General features: G+C 37.3%; 1 protein-coding gene across 5 annotated transcripts in view; it reads left to right on the top strand.

The window, feature by feature from the left end:
- LOC136202521 (valine--tRNA ligase, chloroplastic/mitochondrial 2) overlaps window positions 1-22600 on the top strand; it is a 29972-nt gene extending 7372 nt beyond the window's left edge. The window contains exons 5-27 of one of the 5 annotated variants that reach the window (XR_010674479.1): window positions 92-186; window positions 5249-5340; window positions 5596-5649; window positions 5986-6038; window positions 6129-6196; window positions 7325-7400; window positions 8403-8486; window positions 9895-10043; window positions 10142-10259; window positions 10352-10468; window positions 10714-10934; window positions 12183-12272; window positions 13308-13419; window positions 13570-13680; window positions 13884-14021; window positions 14098-14148; window positions 14230-14342; window positions 15319-15466; window positions 15950-16054; window positions 16161-16262; window positions 16361-16436; window positions 20927-20999; window positions 21140-21204. Coding sequence is in view for 3 of the 5 variants with exons in the window: in XM_065993201.1 (XP_065849273.1) it covers window positions 92-186; window positions 5249-5340; window positions 5596-5649; window positions 5986-6038; window positions 6129-6196; window positions 7325-7400; window positions 8403-8486; window positions 9895-10043; window positions 10142-10259; window positions 10352-10468; window positions 10714-10934; window positions 12183-12272; window positions 13308-13419; window positions 13570-13680; window positions 13884-14021; window positions 14098-14148; window positions 14230-14342; window positions 15319-15466; window positions 15950-16054; window positions 16161-16262; window positions 20927-20999; window positions 21140-21306; window positions 22183-22311 (2466 nt within the window). In the remaining 2 variants the exon portion in view is untranslated. Of the gene's footprint in view, window positions 1-91; window positions 187-5248; window positions 5341-5595; window positions 5650-5985; window positions 6039-6128; window positions 6197-7324; window positions 7401-8402; window positions 8487-9894; window positions 10044-10141; window positions 10260-10351; window positions 10469-10713; window positions 10935-12182; window positions 12273-13307; window positions 13420-13569; window positions 13681-13883; window positions 14022-14097; window positions 14149-14229; window positions 14343-15318; window positions 15467-15949; window positions 16055-16160; window positions 16263-16360; window positions 16437-16642; window positions 18292-18315; window positions 18524-19851; window positions 20896-20926; window positions 21000-21139; window positions 21307-22182 lie in introns of those variants that run through there. The other 4 variants (XR_010674481.1, XM_065993201.1, XM_065993216.1 and 1 more) reach the window with 4 other exon arrangements.
- Window positions 22601-23091: the final 491 nt, after the last annotated feature.

The raw sequence follows: 23091 nt of genomic DNA, 5'->3' as shown, positions 1-23091 counted from the left end.
TGATTATGGGCATGAAGTGTTTGGTGCGAATCAATTTTTTAAGCTTTCATTTTGTATTCTCTTTCTGAATATAATTTGCATCATTTTTTAGTTGGTTGTTGAAAGAATGCTTGCTTCTGAAGGAATAAAAAGGGCTGACCTGGGCAGAGAAGAGTTCATAAAACGAGTTTGGGAATGGAAAGAGAAGTATGTATTGCAACTTCACTTGCATTGTTTTTCAATAGTTTTCCTTTTGTTTGAACTTTGAACTCTTTTTCATGGGTAACCCTGTGCTCATCTTAATAACTATGTTCGATGTATAGATGTGCTTGCCTCCGGTGTGTGTGTTAACCCTATCTGATTGGCATTTAAGTATTTACGTTTTATAATATTTCTAGTGAGTTCCTTTTACTGCAAGGTATTTATGTCCTTATGAGCTAAGGAAACAAAATCGAAGAATTGATGAATATATTCTAACGATCTAGAAGTAGATCAATTGATGTTTGTTCCTTGATATTAATAAGAGAGCATAGTTAGTATTTATGAATGCTCGACAGTTCTGATGATGCATTCGTTATCATTTATTGGATTCAGAACTGCAATTAAGATCTTTTCCTAATGGTCACACTGATAAAATCTTGACAGATATTTTGCATCATGAATTTAGAAAATCAAGAAGCATATGATGTGTGTTCTGTAAAGGATTTAAATATATAATTGTGTCATCTCCCTTAGGTATTTGATTTATTATCTTTTTGGAAAAGTTTCAATCGCATAGTTTATTTGACTTTAATCCTATTGTGGAAAATAGTACAAATGTTTCAAGAAATTGGGTTTCAATACTTTGGTATGTATGCAGTCCCTTTTGGTCTTTTTAGTCCCCTCCTTTTTACCTATCACATTGTTTAGTCCCCTTGTTTTGAAAAACACATTATAAGGTACCTATCTTTTGTCAATATTAACCCTTTGGTCCTTCTGTCTATTTTTTTAGATTTTTAACCGTTATATTTGACATAAACAGAAAGACAGAAAATAACAGAGTAACATGGTTATTTTACTATGGCAGTCTTGAAAACTAAGATATTTTCAGTTTTAAAAAAAAAAGACAAAAGTACCAAAAGGTTAATATTAACAAAAGATAGGGACCTTATAATGTGTTTTTCAAAATAGGGGACTAAAGAGTGTGTTACCTAAAAAGGTGGGGAACTAATAAATTATTTACCCATACATCAATAATAACAAGAGGGTGATCCTTGGCGCAACGGTAAACGTTGTTGTCGTGTGACCAAGAGGTCACGGGTTCGAGTCTTAGGAGCGGCCTCTTGCCAAATAAATTGGCAGGGAAAGGCTTGCCCCCAATACACCCTTGTGGTGGGACCCCTCCCCGGAACCTCGCTCAGCGGGGACGCGTAGTGCACCGGGCCGCCCTTTACATCAATAATAACAAGAGATAATGAACATACAGAGCAAAGACTCTTCTTTGATTGAATGAAACAGTGACAATGTCTCCTTCTACAAAAGGAATACCTTCACAAGAAATTTAGAACTCCTAATGAATATAGGATCCTTATCACTGATGATCGCTTGTGGAATGCCATGGAGATGGATACTTTCCTTGATGAAAATGTCCGCAATTGACCTTGCTGAATAAGGATGCTTTAGGGCCACGAAATGCGTGTATTTACTCAACCTGTCCACTACAACCAGGATTGCATCGAAACCCTTCAACTTAGGCATCCCTGTTACAAAATCCATCCATATCTCTGTCCACACCACCTCCGGAATATTCACCGGTTGTAATAGCCCCGCCGGAGCTAACGTGGAAGCTTTGAAGCGTTGACAAATGTCACAATTTCTCATATACTCTTGCACCATTTTGCTCATTCCCAACCAATAGATGTTAGCAGCTAGGCGTCTATATGTTTGATAGAAACCCAAGTGTCCACTCGTACGGGTTGAATGAAACTCATGTAGCAACGACAGAATCAAAGAGGACTGTGCTGAAATAACTAACCTGTTCCGATAAAGCAGCACCCCTTGTTTCACTTGATACCCTCGTCTCGCAAGAGGATTCTATTGCAAGTCCGCTCTGATATGTGCTAGTTGTGGATCAGTTTCCTCTTCTTTAACAAGTTGTGCCCTATCCTCCCGTTGCGGATAAGACGTGATCAATGACAATTCGCCCTCTTCCTCCCGCTTGGAAAGCGCATTAGCATCAACGTTTAACTTTTGTAAAAAATGTCAAATTGGTAGCCTAATAACTTGGCAACCCCTGAATTTTCTTCCCAATAAATAAGTTCTCCAATGGTGGATTGCCAAACCCAAGCCCATGTTTTCTTTATCATAGGCAGATTTGGATAGATTATGGTCGGCCAAAGCCTTGCTGAAAAACGCTATTGGTTTTGCGTTTTGCATCAGCATCGCTCCCGCGCCCTTGCCCGATGCATCGCACTCAATATCAAACGTCTCTTCGAAGTTGGGCAGCGCTAACAATGGGGCGGTTGTGAGGGCACGCTTTAAAGCTTCAAAAGCTTCCTGAGAGTTGTTATTCCACACAAACCCCTCCTTTGTTAGATCTGTTAAAGGTTTCACAATTGTCCTATAGTTGGCTATAAATTTTCTGTAGTAGCCGGTTAGACCGAGAAATCCCCTCGCCCCTTTGACTGTTTTCGGCACCGGCCATGGCACTACCTTCAACCTTTGTTGGATCCATAGCAACTCCCTTTCCAGTGATGACGTGCCATAAATACTCCACTGTAATACCTCTAAATTGACACTTCTTCTTGTTTGCTACAAATAGATGTTCTGTTACTGAAAACCAGTATGTTATCGAAGAATACCAAGATATTGTAAAACTGGTCAGAAATTGTTGTTCAACATAGCTTGGAATTTCGTTGGTGCGTTTGTCAAACCAAACTGCATGACGGGGTACTCATAATGCCTATTATGGGTCCGGAAAGCTGTCTTCTCCACATCACTCTCGTTCATCTGAATTTGGTGGTAACCCGAGAGCAAATCAATTTTTGAGAAGTAACGAGCTCCATGCAATTCTTCCAATAATTCATCTACCACTAGTATCAAATACTGGTCTGGAATTGTAACCTTTTTCAAAGCCTGATAATCGACACACATCCTCCACGTCAAATCTTTCTTCTTTACCAACAATACCGGACTAGAATAAGCGCTCCCACTGTTTCAAATAATTCCTTGCTCAAGCATATTGTGCACTTGCATCTGAATCTCATCTTTGTGATGATGAGGATATCGGTAGGGGCGAACGCTGACGGGTCCACAGCCCAGAATAAGATTGATGGAGTGAGCAATGTGCCTCGGTGGTGGTAGTCCCGGTGGTTCCAAGAAAACTGGAGCAAATCTGTTTAAAAGACTCTAGTAGCTGCTGTTGATTGTCATCCAGCCTTTCCAATTTTGCAAACTGGCCTGTTGAATGATCACATACTCTTCCTTGTCATCCAACCACATCTGAAGCGAAGATGTCTCTCTTCTGCCCCTAATAGCCCCTGCAATTTCTACCAGCCTCCCATCCTTCCAAAACTTCAGTTTCTGTAATTTCCAGTCGTGCCTCACCTCTCCCAGCTTTTGCAACCAGTCAATTCCCACGATTAAGCCTAAATTTCCGATATCTAACACCAATGCAAATCTTAGGGCAATATCTATTTACCTTCACACAAAACCCATCTCCCAATCAAATCATCAACTCCCTTCCTTTTTCACTATATAGCCCTAACGCCTTCACTAACCGTCTCGATACAAAGTTATGAGTAGCACCGCTGTCTATCAAAATTTAAATTGGAATACCTGCAATTGTACCAATGAATCTGAACGTTTTCAATTCTTCCTCATCGCTACCAACCATCTCGTTCCACTCTAACACTTGGCACTCACCTCCTCCATCTTCAATTTCTCCCCTTCTAATTTAATTGCTTCAACGAGAACAATTTCGTCATCAGTGTTTACATCTTCATCATTCACTAGCAGTAATATCCTCAAACTTCCTTGAGTGCAACGATGTTGAGGGGTATACGGTTGGGTGCACAAATTCGTCTTCATCCTCTCGTCCCATTCTCTCTGGGTTAGATGTCGCGTTCTCGTGTTAGAGATTAATATAAGATCTATGATTGGGGCTTAACTATTAGGTTGAGCTTTTAGTTAAAATGGTTCCATGACACCCTGTTGGGCAAAATTGCTGAGTTTTGCGCTACTGAAGACACATAACGTGAATTCTCCCCTCTAAAATTAGATGTTGGTTATTAAATGACCCGGCCCATTTAGACCCATCTTGGCCCACTGAGTTATTTCTTGTAACATTAAAGCCCCTCCATGTGTTGTTAGTCACGTGAGCACTATTGCCTCTTTCCTTCATTCCCAACTAGAACCAGAAGTTGTGCCGCTGCCTCTGTTTTTCATCACCGTCGTTTCAGCCTTACATTCAATAGAAAACTTAATAATCGAGCATTACCAGCTATTTATATGTTCAAGCCTCTATATACTTATAAATACTTCAGGGTGAATGGTATTCAAAAGCTTGAAGCTTATGCCAATGTGCTTATAGAGAGCAGTTAGATAGTGATTAAGTACAAATTGAATGATAAAAAAATACAGTTTCTTATAGTTTCGTTGCTTCCTAGTTCTGTACCAAGTTTCAGCATATTAGTCTTGCCACTTTTATGCATTTTGTCTCTCCGTATGCTTAATATTCTTTTCTGTTCTTTCTGGCTGAAGCTTGTTCAGGGATTCACATCAAGGTTTTTTTTTTTTTTCTTTTACAATGAGATCTAATTAAGAGGGCGAGCCTTGGCGCAACGGTAAACGTTGTTGTCGTGTGACCAAGAGGTCACGGGTTCGAGTCTTAGGAGCGGCCTCTTGCCAAATAAATTGGCAGGGGAAGGCTTTGCCCCCAGTACACCCTTGTGGTGGGACCCCTCCCCGGACCCTCGCTCAGCGGGGACGCGTAGTGCGACCGGGCCGCCCTTTTTTTTTTTTTTTACAATGAGATCTAATTAGAAAATCTTGATTTATATGCATCAACATTAATTCCACTTCCAAAAGTTGCTTATTGTTGTCTATGGACTCTCTTGTACATGTTACTACCTTTATTTTTCATCATCTCTTCTTTGGGAAATTAGATGGAACCATAGAAATTTAAATTGTTTGAAGATTGTTTTTTCTTGCTGATTATTGGCTTGTTTTCGTGTATTTGTTTCTATCCTTTTGTGGTGTATTTAGTTTCTTACTTGGCTTATGTTTTCAGGTATGGTGGGACAATTGCAAATCAGATTAAGAGACTTGGTGCTTCTTGTGATTGGACAAAAGAACGCTTTACCCTTGATGAGCAGCTAAGTCGTAAGACAGTTATCTAACTAGTAGAAATATAAGATTTGCCACTCTGGAGCTCTGCAACTAAGGATAGTAGATATGCTAGGAATTAAAATTATTGAAGTGCTATGGGTCCTTATCTGTCTTCCTCTCGCCGTCGCAAATCTTGCTGCTACTAGTCAAATGTCTACCGTGTTCTTCAATATGTCTATTTGCTGTTATTAGTTTGAGATTTCTGTTTAATTTGATGTATTCTGAGATCATGCTTTCAAAATTTTGCAGGAGCAGTAATCGAGGCTTTTATCAGGCTTCATGATAAAGGTTTAATCTATCAGGGTAAAGCCTTAAGTTCACAAATATCTACTTAAATTTGAACATTGTTATTGTTAATATGTGTGATGTTTCCTCTCGTATAGTAGTAAAGTTCCCCCCTTTTTCGCTTGCTGCTGATTACCTTTATTTGGTTTGGTAACCATGTTGACTTCATTATTGCTTAATCCATCTTGGCAAAATTAAACTAGTTTAATGGCACCAAGCAATTTCTTCCTTTTTCTCGTTTATCCAATTTTTTCTGTTTTGCACATTTGATTATGCTGAATATCCTAATGTGTATATCATTAAGTGGTTGTCTTGTGATTATTATGGGTTGACTAAATTGCTATTTTATTTCAGGTTCTTACTTGGTTAATTGGTCTCCTAATCTGCAGACTGCAGTTTCAGACTTGGTATGATTGATTCATGGGATTGAAATCTACCCTTCTTATAAATATTAGAATTTGATAGGAACATTTTTTATAATTATTATTTCTGTTCAGGAAGTAGAATATTCTGAAGAAGAGGGTGCTTTATATCACATCAAATACCGTGTGGCTGGAGGTTCAAGGTAGCCACTGGAGATTGCCATACTCTTCTTTTATAATGTATTCTTTTCTCAAATATTTGGGATATTTGTCCATAAGATTCTGTTTATGTGAGATCGCTTCATTTTTCTTTTGGTTTGTGGGAGGATAGCTTATACTGCACAAGAAACCGTTCTTCTAAACTCAGTTTGTTCTGGCTTCTTCATATTTGAATAAATTTGTTTAAACTTTGCAAAAAGCAATTAGGTATATGTTTATGTAAAATTTTGAAAATATTAAGCTACAGTGATCAGCTAAAGTTTATAATTGGAATTAGGGGCGTTAGGGTTATAGTGATCAGCTTGTTATTGAGTTCTTTTTCATAGTTTTTGCTGGGTTGTATAAGATAATTTTCCTTGTTTTCCAGGCATAGTTTCCTTTCTTTCTCAAAACAAATTTCTCTATCATAGGGTCAAATATTATAACCGTCTGTAAGATGCCTAAGTCTCTAAAGAGCAATAGGAATCATAAAGGGCGGCCCGGTGCACTACGTGTCCCCGCTGAGCGAGGGTCCGGAGAGGGGTCCCACCACAAGGGTGTACTGGGGGGCAAGCCTTCCCCTACCAATTTATTTGGCAAGAGGCCGCTCCTAAGACTCGAACCCGTGACCTCTTGGTCACACGACAACAACGTTTACCGTTGCGCCAAGAAAAAACAAAAAGTTCATAAACTTGTTGTGTCAGTGTCTCTAGACTAAAGGAATGATTCTAATACATTTATTCTCATCGTTCAGCTCATGTCTGTCACTGGTATTTAGAATTTATAGTAGATGCTACTCAAATATCTTTGCAAATTTTAGGGAAGTAGGATCTTGTACAGGTTAGGTAACTAAAGAAGATTTAAGAGATTTGAGTAACAAGAACACGGTGATTGAAATTTAAACCAAAATTGTGAGAAGCGCAATGAATGAAAGAAGATGGCAAGTGGGAGATGTACAGGAGAAATATACCAACATAGTGATGACTGATGAGTGAATTCTTGATGATAAAAACTACCAGAAGTAAATTGTTGATACATTATGATGGTAGTAAATGGCAGCGTTGACGTTGTTGAGATGTAGTATGCTGGACTTAGACAAATGTTTACTTAATTTTCTTTTGTTACTTCTGTAGGAGTGACTTTTTGACAGTTGCAACAACGCGCCCTGAAACATTATTTGGTGATGTTGCTGTTGCAGTGCATCCTAAGGTATTCCAAAATATGTACTAGTCCCTTGTACTACTGTAAATTTCCACTCCCCCAGATCACAGGTTATGCAATGAAGGCTTCAGATTTATGTAGAATGTTTACATTGTGGATAAGTTGTGCAAATTTCAAAATTTATTCTTTATGGTTGTCATTTTGGAGAACTGTGCATACTGGTCTTGTACTTTGGGTTTCAGAGCTGTGTTGCTTTCTTGTGCAAATTGGAGAAATGGACTAGATATCCATGAAAATAATGAAGACATTAAACCTTGATTATATGCAGTATTCTGATTATTTGCTGTTATATGCAGTATTCTGATTGTCATGGAACGATTGCACTAAAAGTTCAAGTTGATAGTTAAGGCACAATTCATATTAATATTTGACACACCCCCGCACGCGAATGCCCACTGGGCTTGAAGTGTGTTGTGCACAAGCCCATATTATCATGTCCTGCAATTAAATACCATGTCATGGAACCGATTGAACTAAAAGTTTAAGCTGATAGTTAAGGCCCAATTCATATTAATATTTGACAATGGTTTATGGTTGAAAAGAAAACAATTCTGTTTTGTGGTTCATGGGTTGAAAAGAGAATATTTATGTGCCATATTTTCATCATCGCTATATCAGCCTGCCCTTGATACTTTCTCATACCACAAAAAGGAAAAAAAAAGGTACGGGTGACACTTCAAAAAGGCAGACCAGTTGTTTCTTTTCATCTTTTGATCTATTATTTTTTTTTCAATTTTTTTCGAGACTTAGATTGCAATATTTCATAATGGCCAAGTTTTGGAACCCTTTGTTTGCTTATATATGGTCCTTATTTTTTATTTCTTCTGTTAGCTTTAGGAAATCTGTCGGGCACTAATCATGTTGCCTGTGATTTTAATTGTGTGTTTCTCAGTGTTTTGAAGTCCTTTTCTTATAGATACATCTACGAGATTGATGGAAACTTTTTCGGGATTCAGTTAATGAAAATACAATATTATTTCTGGTGTTCAGGATGATCGTTATTCGAAGTATATTGGAAGGATGGCAATTGTACCCATGACGTATGGCCGCCATGTTCCTATTATTGCAGACAAGGTAAAACTGCCACTCTAACATTTACATCTGATGCTTTTATTGGAGTGGAAATGCTAGCTGCTCATATTGCATTGCAATAAAACCTTCCATATTTTGAACAATAATATTAAGCAAATTGCCAACAATTATGTCTATCACGAAGATAGTTATTATGTTAGCATTAAACTGGTTCTCTCTCTTTTTTTTTTTCGGGGATAGTTATTATATTATGCAAAACTTCTTAAAATGCAAATGGATTCAAGATACTTATCCAATCATGTAGCATTGGCATTGCAATATCAACCAAAGAAACTTCTCTCAAAGCTCCATTTGCATAACAAAGAAGAAAACACTCTTTACAGATGTAGCTAGATGGGCAAAAACTAGTTTTTAGAAGCACTGCTATCGAATCACTACTAATCAAACCTCTAATTAAATTAGCAATAACTGCAAAAGTTTACCAAAAGTGTGATATTTTTCTAAAACGTAATAACTGAGCCAGGAGAAAATTGCTTGTTTGATCTCCATGCCTACACCAGGTTCTGGGATTATTTTAAGTAAGTTGGGAATTTTGGGATTTTCTTGATTGGAAAAAAAATGCTCTTCCTGCTTTTTTTCTTTCATTTTGTTCTTTTCTAATATTTAGTCTAAAATTTTAGAATAAAATTCATTGCTTTAATATTTTGATCTTTTAATTGTTATAATACTTTTAAGTTATTGCCCCTTTGTTTTGTATTGTCTTAAGGGAGATCGTAGTAACAACAATTCAGGAATTTCCATCTTTTGTTTTTTTATCTGTTGGTTTATTGCTAAACTAAGTCACTACTTAATATAGTACATGAGCAATTTCACCAATGAGCTTGTTTACAAGGCTAACTGAAGCAGATTGCATTCTCAGTGAACCTTATTTAATTGTCAATTATTTAATAACTACAAGTTCAAGCTTCTGTTTGGTCATTAACATTAATGAACATCACACCTATGTTTACTAAACCAAATCCTGGAAAAGAAATGCACTTTCTAACAATCTTGGCTGCAACTGCTGTTAAAATAGCATTTGTTCGCATTTTGTCAATTATCATGTGTTTTCCAAAGCAGCTACATCTGTGTGCATTGTGCAATATGTGACAGGTTATGTTGACATATTTACTTTATGGAAGTTAGCTGCATCTGTTTATAATACTTTAGCATGGTTTTGTAATTATTCCACAACTTAGAAATATCTTAAAACAAGTTATGCATGACAATTAGACTGCAGCAGGACAGTACTATATTGCATTTACTGCTTACTAGGCGCTAATCCAAAATATACCCTCTCAAGTCTTTCAGACTATATAGCATATTCTTGTCAGTGTTAGGGTTTTGAGTGGCTGTGTATACATTCTGTTAATTTCATTCCTTCAATAATATCCTGCATGCTATTTTCCAGCATGTTGATAAAGACTTTGGGACTGGTGTCTTGAAGATAAGTCCTGGACATGATCATAATGATTACCTTCTTGCTAGGAAACTTGGTCTTCCAATACTCAATGTGATGAATAAAGATGGGACTCTTAATGAGGTTGCTGGATTGTACTGGTAAATAAAATAGTAATATTAGGCTGTTGAAGAAATTTTGATAAAAGGAAAATACTTTTGATCTATCTAACATAGTGCATTGCCTGCTGAAATTTTAGTGGTCTTGATCGATTTGAAGCTCGTAAGAAACTATGGTCAGATTTAGAGGAGACAGGCTTGGCTGTAAAAGAGGAGCGACACACTTTACGTGTTCCTAGATCACAGCGTGGTGGAGAAGTATGTAAATATTTCCATTCATGTTCCTCCAGTAAATTTGAAATATGGTTTTGCTGATGACAAATGAGAATCTGATGGTTTCTTCCTGTTAGGTAATAGAACCACTTGTAAGTAAACAATGGTTCGTAACCATGGAGCCCTTGGCTGAGAAGGCCCTCCATGCAGTTGAAAAAGGACAGATAACCATTATGCCTGAAAGATTTGAGAAGGTTTGAGATTAAGAAGAATCCTTTACTGTGCTCTGCATCTGACTTTTGATATTGTGCAAGTTGACCTTCATTTTATTCTTTTTCTCACAAATTAGCTTTTTCCTTTGATATGTATAGGTCAGTAGTCTCTTTTTGGTTAATTTCGTCTTGATGATGTAGGCTGTTATTAAACGCTATTATCTTTGTTACTGGTAATTAATTGCTTTCCTTACACTTTTATTTTTTATTTTTTATTTTTATGACAGATCTACAATCATTGGCTATCAAATATTAAGGATTGGTGTATAAGCAGACAACTATGGTGGGGACACCGCATACCTGTATGGTACATTGATGGCAAAAACAGTGAAGAAGATTATATTGTTGCTAGAAATTCTGATGAAGCCCTTGATAAAGCTCAAGAAAAGTATGGAAAAGATGTGAAAATATATCAAGATCCAGATGTTCTTGACACATGGTTTTCTAGGTATTTGTTCCGCGAATACCAATAGTTTACCTCTTGCTGTAGCATGCTTTAGTTGTAGTGTAGAGTAGAAAAAAAGTCATTTTTAGCCTCATTCTAGCATTTATAATAGATAGTAATTATAGGTTTTCTTTCTCAAGGTCCTTCTTTTGATATTGTAGCACATAAATAAATATGATAATGAAGCAAAAGGTTGGACTAGTTATCCTGTGTCGACAGTACTTATTATTGTATGCCATTACCACCATATAACTATAGTTTTTTCTCCATACATGCTGCATATATTCTGGGTAAATTGCACCGACCACCGACAGTTGTTAAAGTTTGGGGTCTGTTTTGCAAAGGTCACTGAACTTCATTTTCTTTTAATCAAATCTCTGAATTTCACATTTGATTTTAATAAAACCATTCCGCCAATTGTTGTATAAAAACTCACCGGAATGTTGACATGGCACATAAGATAGTTGACTATATGCCATCTAAGCGCCACGAACAAAGATGCGATTTTTCTTTTTTAATTTTTTTGTGGCTTAGGATGTGCCATGTGACGTCCTCATTTCTTCCACGTCAGCCATAAAAGTCAGGTCTGTCCGACATAGTGTTTAGTTGGCATATAGTCAATTGTCGTTTCTGCCCATGTCAAGATTTCAATGAGTTCTTGCACACTAATTGGTCAAAATGGCTTTATTGAAATCAAATGTGAAGTTCACTGATTTATTGAAAAAAGATGAAGTTCAATAACCTTTCTGAAACATACCACAAACTTCAATGACTGTCCACCCCATGTATTCCTGTTAATCTCTAGATTTTAAAAATATATGTTGGATAAAGTTAGGGACATATTATCATTTTTGGAATGTTAAGGAACCAATTGAACTAAAAGCTTAAGCTGATAGTTAAGGCCCAAGAATAGTCTTTATTATTATCTCTTATACACCCTCACACATGAATGCCCTTTGGGCTTGAAGCGTGTACTACTGGTCCGTCTTACCACGTGTTCAAATTTAATCAACAAATGGGGTTGTCAGGAATTGAACCATCGACCACTTGGTCTAGGAGGCTCTGATACCATGTTACTAATTGAACTAAAAGCTTAAGCTAATAGTTAAGGCCCAAGAATAGTCTTTATTATTAGCGCTGACATGGAATGTTGTTTTGTTGCCATGGTCGACTCTAATTATGTGTTTTGTCATGCTTGGATCTAAGTGTATCTCTCATTCTTCAGTTTCATCATTTAATTTCTGTCTTCAGTGCACTGTGGCCTTTCAGTACTCTTGGATGGCCGGATGTATCATCAGAGGAGTTTAGAAAGTTCTACCCAACAACAATGCTTGAAACTGGGTATGTGCTTGTCTTTCTGATTTCTAAATCTTGCCATTGACTTGTTTATTTGTTTTCTTCACATGGATAAGTTGCTGCGGTGGTATCATAATCTGAGAGTAGCTGAGATGCCTGTGTTTTACTGACCAGGGTTGGGGATGAGTGATAGAGAATGGCAGTAAGTTTAGGGGCAGAAAAAGAATAAAAAGGACCACATTGATTTTCCTAATTAAATTTGGTTACATCAGGGGTTTAGTTTAGTATGAGTATCGGGTGGACAGTATATATAGGTGTTGTATGGAGAGGAAAGGGATTTTTTGGAAATATTAGGTTATTTTGTGGGCGCTTAGCAGTAGCTAAGGGATAGGCATATCTCCTTGGAGTAGTGTTCTGCTTTGCTACTTTCTTTTATCTTCTGCTGTTGAGTTTCTCTAATTGTTCCATAATAATAGCACGTGCATTGATCTTCATTTTCTTGTTTGTGTTTGCTTGCATTGTTATGAGAACTGTAATGTTTGGCTAATCTGAGTTTTAAGTTTCTAACAATGGGTGTGTATAAAGCTGGCTGTTAATTAGGTTTAGGGCAGGTTGATGCACTTTTTGTCCAGATTGTATTCTGAATGAACTTTACATTTGAGTTTGCATAAACGATGATCATTTTACTTCCTTTTTTCCTCTTTTTTTTCTTTGAATTGTTGAATGTTTCAAATGACTGTAGGAAGAATGGTCCATATGACCATGATCAATTACAGAGATAGCTTCATTTCAGTCCCAGTCTTATTCTATTTTGAGTCTTATATATGTTTCTACAGTTCTTATACATATATGGGAACTTTTTACTGTTGTTTTTAGTAAATACAAACCCTTAAGGACTACAAGGAATGGGAGGAACATGAGAGAAATTGGAAAGCTGGATCATTTATTTTATAATCTGTCATTCTGCCACTTCTGTAAACCTTGATGTTCTAGCACCTGAGCCACTTCTGTCATTTTGCCACTTCGTGTATAGCTTTGTTGTTTGAGGATTGATGCCTGTTTCTGTCTGTTTTCCTGCAGACACGACATTTTATTCTTTTGGGTGGCAAGGATGGTCATGATGGGAATTGAGTTCACTGGGACTGTTCCATTTTCATATGTTTATCTTCATGGACTTATTCGAGATTCACAAGTGAGTAAAGTACTCAAATAAGTTCCTGTACTTGCAAATAATCTTTGGTATTCTCATAAACTTCATATGCATATTTAAAGCTCATGCACTAATATTAGGATAAACATTTTTCACAATCTTTCGACATTTACAGTCATGCTGAATTTTCAGGGACGAAAAATGTCTAAAACACTGGGTAACGTAATAGATCCTCTTGATACAATCAAGGAATTTGGCACTGATGCTCTACGGTTTACTCTTGCTTTGGGAACTGCTGGGCAGGTTTGTTATTCCTTGTGGTCTTTATTTATTTATTTATTTATTTTCGTAGACTCCTTGTATTTATGAACTACTGCCTCCCTACTATGTGGCAGCACTTTGATAATGAGAGACTGCCGCTAATCTGCCTTTGATTGTCTTTAGACATTCTCTAGCTTGCATAAGATGTTATTTAATTAGCTAAATTTCTATGCGCTTTTATCCAGGACCTTAACTTGTCCACTGAGAGGTTGACTGCCAACAAAGCCTTCACAAATAAACTATGGAATGCTGGCAAGTTTGTATTGCAAAATTTGCCTAGTCAAACTGATTTATCTTCTTGGGAAAGTGCGCTGGCCTATCAGGTTCATCATCTCTATTTAGATAGTGATAAAAGTTTTTCAGAATTTCTGTAAACCAAACAACTTGCTTTGTTTTCAGTTTGACAAAGAAGAGTCTCTGCTCAAGCTACCTTTACCAGAATGCTGGGTGGTAAGGAAATAATTTCCTTTAATTTTCTGTACTGCCAATGCCAGGTTTTGGTTAAAAATATAATGGTTCTTTATGTTTTAGGTCTCCAAACTTCATATACTTATTGACACTGTTACTGCAAGCTATGAAAAGTACTTTTTTGGAGATGTTGGGAGAGAAGTCTATGATTTCTTCTGGAGTGATTTTGCTGATTGGTATGTTAAACATCCAATTTTCTTCCTGCAGATTTATATTCTTGGAGAAAATACCTTTTCTTTAACTGTTACAAGTAGATTAATTGCTCAGTATATGGGAAAATGTGTTTTGTCACCAGCTATTACTTACAATTGGCCTCGTTCTCCGCCAAACTGGTGCATCCAGAGGCTACTAGGGCCATGATACACCATCTTTGACAACCATGCTTAATTATTTCTTTTATTCACACATACAATCCTTTCTCAGTTCATCTAATGAAATTTTATATGCTTAAAGAATTATCCAAAATAATAATTTTTATTTATTTGCAATATAAAATGTTTTACTGAACATGGAAAAGGGCTTACTCTGGAAACACATGTTATGGAGTCTTCATCATGTCCTTTTGAAACTAGTTCTTTCTTATTTCAAATTTGGGCCTCCTTTTAGGACAGTTACTTAATCATCCTTTTTAAGCACATTTTTTTTTTCCATTTTGCATACTTGTATGAGCATAACTTCATGTTTATCAAAGATTTATAATAAGATTAGAACTATTTCTATAGTAAATGACAGGGACAAACTTAGAAAAAAAAAAGGCAGGGAATATGATGATGACAGCAAACAGATCTTTTAAACAAAGAAGAAACAGTGAATCATTAGTCAAAAACTATTTCATTCATAGAGTTCTGTTATTGGGCAGAGTTAGACAAGCAAAATAGGTAATGTATCGACGTGATTGGGGAGAAAATAGAGAAAAGAAGGGAAGTGGGAGTAAAATGATCAGAGAACATAAATTTTCTATGTTTGGGTAGTAAGGTAGTTAGGGGAGAAGAAATTGAGTGGAAATCTTCTGTTTAGGCTTGACGGAACCAATATTTCCATTTTGCATAGGAACCTGGGATAAAATTGAGTTCCAAGTGTCTTATATGCATCTCAAGTTTGACTTGAAAACAATCAGGTGTTGCTATGGCTAATGTTTTCACTTTCTACCAGGTACATAGAAGCCAGTAAAGCTCGCCTTTACCGCTCTGGAGATGGTTCAGTTGCATCTGTGGCACAGGCAGTTCTATTATATGTTTTTGAAAATATATTGAAGTTGCTACATCCATTCATGCCATTTGTTACTGAAGAACTCTGGCAGGTAACAGTTTCCTACTTAACATCAACATTTGCCTTTAGCTTTTTCTTCCCACACATTTCACAAAGATATAAGGTTGTAACCATGTTTGCTACAGCTCCCACTTTGCCCTGGCTTCATTGTGTGCTTTGTTAGAACAATCATATCGGAGATTCATGATTTTGATAATTATTATTTGGCATTCAATTGTGTGCATCAAACCTGTTTATTCACAGCTTTGTCTTAAGATATGTTAGCGGGTATCCATAACAAATACCACAATAAACTATTGTGGCTTAGAGAGAGTTGGATTCATATCCTGCAGTTTGCAGCTGCTTTTCTTGTGTAATTTGTGGCATTTTTCCTCCTTCCTCTCACCCCTAAGGGCAATAAAATTATAGTTCAAAAGTTTATATCTTGTGTTGGGCAGCTAGAAATTTTTGTTCAGATCTAATAATATTTCATGCGAATATATGAAGTCTTCAGTGATTGTCCAATTTTAAGCAGGCTCTCCCAAATCGGAAAGAAGCGCTTATAGTATCCTCTTGGCCCGAGAAGTCACTTCCACGTAATACTAACTCAATAAAGAAATTTGAAAATTTCCAAGCACTGGTGAGCTCATAAGCTTTACTGTTTTCTTCCTGTTGTACCCATATATCCTGCTATTCTGTAATTACTTGTTCCAGGTCAAAATAATTTCTGTTTACTTGCTAACTAGACCAGAGCAATTCGGAATGCTCGAGCCGAGTACTCTGTTGAGCCAGCCAAAAGAATATCTGCATCCATAGCTGCAAGTGAAGAAGTCATCCAGTATATATCTGTAAGTTTGTTTGTTTTTACAGGTGAATGCGAGCATTTCTTTCCAAAATAGATTCCTGAGCTGTATATTTTATTATAAATGTAAACATGGGAGTCAAGCATGTGAAGCAAGGGATCCATTCCAGCATGAGCAGACCTAATCCTTGAAGTGCGACTCTCAGCAGTTGACTGTAATGTATGTAATTGTAACTATATATTAGTTTAGGGACCTATTAGCATTATCAGTTCAGGGACCTATTAGCATCTATACCTTTTTGTGTATAAATACCTATTGTTCTAATAATACATTATTGAGTTTTCTCAAACTACATGGTATCAGAGCCTTCCCTAGTGTGCAAACTGATTTAGGGTTCCACCTACTTCCGATTTTCATTTTTCCAGCCATCTGCTAGTCTCACCGCTCGGCCCAGCCTTCTACCCACCCTCAGATCGGCCTTCTCGCGGTGGTCCGGCAGCATTCTGACCGGCGAGTGCACCACACACGCCACCTCCTTCCGGCGACTCACCTCCATGCGTCGGCGCGTCCGGCCACCTCCGGCCGCCGCTTCGACTCCGACCACCATCGTTGGCTTCGTCTCCCTCCGATCGGCCACCCTGTCAACTTTGTTTCGTGTTCCAGCGACGTTTGTTTTCTCACTCGGTGAAGGTTGGTCCCTGTTGTTGGGTTGTGTTTTTCTTTGCTAAAATGGCTCAGAAAAAGGATAAGAAAGTTGGCAAAAGTGTGGTTAGTAGCATTATGACGGTTTCCCCTAAGATTACCGATCATAAACTGATGATCCGAAGACAGATGATGAGGATTGGATGGCAGATGATGCCTGTTTGTTTTTGGGCATCAAGAACTCTATTGATATGTCTATTGTTGGACTGGCTCGTCATTGTATGCCAAACAACTTATGGACTACTTGCAAAATCTGTATGCTGGGAAGGATAATTTGTCTCGCTTATACGATACGTATAAGTCTTTCTATACTACTGACCGTCAAGGTTAATCTGCTCAGGATTGAGGGAAATTTTTCAGCAGTTGAATGAATTGTTGTCTTTGAGTACTGATATAAGAGTGTTGCAAGCTCAACGGGAACAAATGTTTGTTCTTCGCTATCTGTGTGGACTTGGTTCTGATTTTGAGGGTGCTACTTCTCAAATTCTCTCTAGTGCCACCATTCTTGATGTTGAAGAAGCTTTTAGCCGTGTTTTGCGAAGTGGACTGGCTGTCATCCACTCCCGCTGTTTCTGCTTCTAGTGCTCTAGTCAGTCACAAGCCTTCATCTGACCGCTCTTATAAGAGTCCGACTAAGGGTGGTACTCGGGATATCCAACTGAAGGGAACAGAGGCTTTGAGTGTTATTACTGTCATGAGCAGGGTCATACCAAGCGTACTTGTCCGCTCCTTAAGGCAAAGAGGCTGCACAGGCACTAGTCTGCTCAGCTTGTCACTAGTGATGCTACATCCTCTGACCTGACCTACACCCTGCAGATGAATATGCTAAATATCAAGAATCATTAGCTCCCCAACATTCTGCATCACCTATCACTGCTATTGCTTATTCAGGTAATTCTAACAAGTCTCATTTCTTCGTCTTCAAAGTGGGTCGTTGATTCTGGTGCGACAGATCATATGACAGGTAATTCTAAATTGTTCACCTCTCATAATAAAACTTTTCCTTCACATGATGCTGTAGTTGATGGTACACATTCCTCTCTAATAAGTCTCAGTTTCAGAATTTTTCTAGTTTAGATTGCGAGTCGTGTCAGTTTGCTAAACATTATCGTTTGTCTTCCCCTCCCTGAATCAATAAAAGGTCAAGTTTTCCATTTGAATTAGTTCATTATGATGTTTGGGGTCCTTGTTCCGTTGTGTCGAAACCGGGTTTCAGATATTTTGTTACTTTTGTGGATGATTATTCTCGAACTACTTGGTTATATTTAATGAAAAGTCGTTCTGAATTATTTACTCATTTTACTACTTTTTGTGCTGAGATTAAAATACAATTTAATGTTTCGGTTCATATACTCCGAAGTGACAATGCTAAGAATACTTTTCTGGACAATTTCAGCCTTTCATGATCCAGAATGGTATCCTTCATCAATCTTCATGTGTTTATACACCATCCCAAAATGGTGTTGCGGAACGCAAGAATCGTCATCTTCTTGAAGCTACTAGAGCTCTTCTGTTTCAAACACGTGTTCCTAAACATTTTTGGGTTGATGCTGTCTCTACAACATGTTTTCTGATCAATTGCATGCCTTCTTCCGCGTTACAAGGTGAGACTCCGTATGGTACTCTCTTTCCTCATAAACTCGTATTTCCTGTGTCACCTCGTATTTTTGGGTGTACTTGCTTTGTTAGGGATGTTCGTCCACAAGTCACTAAACTTACCCCAAAGCCCTTAAACATTTCTTCCTTGGATACTCCCGTTTTCAAAAAGGGTATCGTTGTTTTTCTCCTAAATCTATCTCTGAGGCGTTATCCCATCCGGGCTGGCGCCATGCCATGATAGATGAAATGGGATTTGGTAAATTTACCTTTTAGTAAGAAATGTGTTGGATGTCGTTGGGTGTTTGATGTGAAAGTTAACTCTGATGGTTCTGTTGCTCGTCTAAAAGATCGTCTTGTTGCAAAAGGTTTTGCTCAGACTTATGGGGTTGATTATTCTGACACCTTCTCTCCAATGGCTAAAATGGGCTCTATTCGTCTTTTTATCTCACTGGTTGCTCGCTCTAATTGGCCCTTGCATCAACTAGATATAAAAAAATGCTTTCCTACGTGGGGACCTTCAAGAGGAAGTTTACATGGAGCAACCACTAGGGTTTGTTGCTCAGGGGGAGTATGGCAAAGTTTGTCATCTCCGCAAATCTCTATATGGGTTGAAACAAAGTCCTCGAGCATGGTTTGGAAAGTTTAGCCAAGCAATTCAGGATTTTGGGATGAAGAAGTGTAAGTGTGTCATCACTCTGTCTTTTATAAACATTATGCTTCAGGTATAATTCTTCTTGTCGTCTATGTAGACGATATTGTTATTACAGGCAGTGACATTTCAGGAATCTCATCTCTAAAATGGTTTCTCCATGGTCAGTTTCATACCAAGGATCTAGGGGCTTTGAAGTACTTCTTAGGAATTGAGGTGTCAAGGAGTAAGAAAGGAATTTTCCTTTCTCAAAGAAAATATGTTCTTGATTTGTTGTCCGAAACTGGAAAATCTGGAGCTAAGCCTGCAGTGCACCTATGACTCCGAATGCGCATCTCACATCAGAAGGAGAGCCCTTTGAAGAGCCGGGAAGATATAGGCGCTTGGTTGGAAAGTTAAACTATCTTTTAGTGACTAGACCGGATTTTGCCTATTCTGTTAGTGTTGTTAGCCAGTTTATGTCATCTCCCACTGTTGATCACTGGACTGCACTGGAATAGATCTTATGCTACTTAAAGGGAACTCCTGGCTGTGGCTTACTTTACAAGAATTATGGTCATACCCAGATTGAGTGTTTCTCCGATGCAGATTGGGCAGGAGACAAAGATGATAGGAGATCCACTACCCGTTATTGTGTCTTTGTTGGAGGTAATTTAATTTCTTTTGTTTCTTGCTCCTGTGCAGAATCTGAATATCGAGCGATGTCTCAATCAGTGTGTGAGATTATGTGGATTCGTCATCTCCTCTCCGAACTTGGTTTCGACGTCACCATTCCGGCAAAGTTATGGTGTGATAATCAAGCAGCTCTTCATATTGCTTCTAATCCTTTGTTCCACGAACGTACTAAGCACATTGAAGTAGATTGTCACTTTGTTCGTGAAAAGCTAGAAGAAAACATCATTACCAAAGCCTTAAATGGGGTTCGGGTAAATTACATTTGTAACAAGCTGGGCATGTCAAATATCTATGCTCAAGCTTGAGGGGGAGTGTAATGTATGTAATTGTAACAATATATTAGTTTAGGGACCTATTAGCATATTAGTTCAGGGACCTATTAACATCTATACCTCTTTATATATAAATACCTATTGTTCTAATAATACATTATTGAGTTTTCTCAAACTACATTGACCATCAGCCGATTCTCTTTGGACCTCTGAATCAACTTCTTGGCATATCAAGCTTTTGAGTTGGTCCTAAACTTCCTTCTATTCCTCACTTGCCAAACTTATGGCAACTTCCAAGGACTTCCAGAGGTCCTATTCCGTCTATCCCTCCCTCCTTTCCTAACTTCCCCAGACTAATAAACAAAAAACAATTTACATTCTATTTTGAAGTACATCAAACTTAAAAGGATTTCATTCGTTGATTGTATATAAGTTTGCATGTACCTCACCAATCAAAACCAATTTTCTTGTGTTAGCTCCTTATGCCTTTCGTAATAGAACCTGTTTGTCTTGAACATGAATTTAATAATACATGGTGATCTTCTTTGACTGCAACTTTTCACCTTTGTCATCTTTTCAGTCATTTCATTTTGTGGTCCATCTTTTCAAAGTTTGAATTTCATTCTCCAAGATCAGTTTTGTTTAATTTCATACTTTGGATGAAAATGTTAAAGTGCATTATTTATTTGTTTATATTTATTGTTCAGCAATATTTAGCATTCTTACGTTTGTAATTAATAAAATGAACTTTATTGTTGAACTGATTGGGTCTATTACTTACTGCTGGTTGAATGTCGTGTTTTAAACTGCAGGAAGAGAAGGAAGTTTTATCTCTTCTATCTAGGCTAGATTTACAAAACGTAAATTTTACAAATTCACCTCCAGGTATGTTCAGTTCTTATTCTTATTTCTTTGGGAAAATGAGCTGGGCCATCTTTTATACTTTTGACTCGAGTTAAGTGGTATTTTGCGTCCTGTGGACATTAGCTGATTATTTTGTGGATCTAATTGACCTAAAACTTCAGAGGATGCCAACCGATCGGTACACCTTGTTGCAAGTGAGGGACTAGAGGCATATCTTCCCCTCGCTGATATGGTTGATATATCGGCTGAAGTTGATCGCCTTTCAAAGCGCCTTGCAAAGATGCAAACTGAGTATGACGGGCTTGCAGCTCGACTTAATTCCCCAAAAGTATGCATTCTGTTTACTCCCACCTCTACTATCACTGGCAAAACTATACCTTTTGGCCCTTGTATTGTATTTGGTAAATTTTGACTTGCAGCCCTTGAACTTCAATTTGTTGAGACCTAGCATGCAAACTTTCATTTTTGTTAAAATGCACCCCTTAACAGACGAATTATAAAGCTTGGTGTTCACTTAGGTGTATAATGTATTTCTTAATGGATGAAACTTTGATTTTCTGCAATATGAAAGCACGAGGCATGTAAGTGTGACGATTTTGTCAATTAAGGGTTACATTTGAACAAAAATCAAAATTCAGGGGTCAGATTTCACCAAATCAAAGTTTAAGGGCCAAAAGTCCAGTACAAGGGCTAAAATTATTGTTTACCTATATATATGTATTGCTCTTAAGTAAACTATATTTCATTTAGGCGCTTAATTTACATGGTATCCCATGGTTTTCTCTCTATTTCCATGGTCTATAACATATAATAAAGTTAATCCACTTAATATTTCTTGTGTCCTGATTATACTGGCGCACTTCCTGCACACCCTCAGGGTCGGACCCCTGCATGGGTTTTACACTTTAGAGAGATGAAAGCATTTACTGCTGAAGTTAGCTTCCTCTGTCAGGAAAAAACAACAATTAATGCTAGATGATTACTATATACAATTGAAATTCTCCCAACAGTTGAGTAGAGAGGGTGAGAACTTTTGAGACTGAAAGCTCAGAGTGGGCATCAGTTTCTCAGAATGGGGGATTGCACGAAAAGCAGAATGAAAAAACAGGATTAAAATGTTCTCAAATCTCTCTCTCGTTTCTTGATCTCTTGTGCGAACTAGCAGTACTAAAATGCGTATACACTAATTTGCCTTGTTCTGTAGTTTGTGGAGAGAGCTCCTGAGGATGTTGTCGGTGGGGTTCGAGAGAAAGCAATTGAAACAAAGGAAAAGATAGACCTTACAAAGATCCGTTTGGATTTCCTCAAGTCCTCAGATTTGGTCTCTGAATAAAGTGCAGAGTTGGAGATGGCCTAATCAATTTTATTAGAGAGTCTGGATTCCATATCAAGCTAGCTTACCTAGTCAAAGCAGCTATCGGATATTTTGTTTAATGGCCAAAGTGAGAAACTCTACTTTTTTGGTATGATACATGAATCAATAGGATGATATGATAACAAAACCAAATTGGATTTTTTTTATTAGTATAAATAGGTTTATTTTCTCATTTCTAAATACTCCATTTTTAAGATATTTGTTCATTTCTACATTCTCTATTATAATAATCTTTTAAGTTTTCGTATTATGCCACATTATTGACATTTGTTCCACTAATTTCAACACAAATTTGATCATTCAATTAATACCAAGTTCTAAACTTTTGTTTTTTAATTATTGTATATTATAATTATTTGTATTATAATTTAGACATGTTGCAAATGTTTAATTTATGGCACTAAATATTATGGATAATAATTATAAGGTCTAATGCTCCTCAAGCCCTCTTAACTTGTTCAAATTGGTCATTTTACCCTCCCAACTCATTGAATGTGTTATTTACCCCCTTAATTCCATAAAAGTGTTATTTCTCACCCATCAACTTGTCCATTTATCCCTCCGATTCATAGAATGTCCTATTTATCCCTTTAACTCCATAAAAGTGGTATTTGTTACCCTTTACAATATGTTATCGAGGCTTAAATTGATACTATTTTTCAAACGTTAAACCTATATTGGCGTTATTTTGTATTTGGAACCTAAATTGATACTTCTCCCAAAACCATAGTCTATTTT

Source organism: Euphorbia lathyris, chromosome 1, assembly GCF_963576675.1.
Source record: "Euphorbia lathyris chromosome 1, ddEupLath1.1, whole genome shotgun sequence".
In the NCBI taxonomy this organism is placed as follows: domain Eukaryota; kingdom Viridiplantae; phylum Streptophyta; class Magnoliopsida; order Malpighiales; family Euphorbiaceae; genus Euphorbia; species Euphorbia lathyris.
The sequence above is the reverse complement of the archived record's forward strand: the minus strand, read 5'-3'. Positions and strand labels throughout refer to the sequence as shown.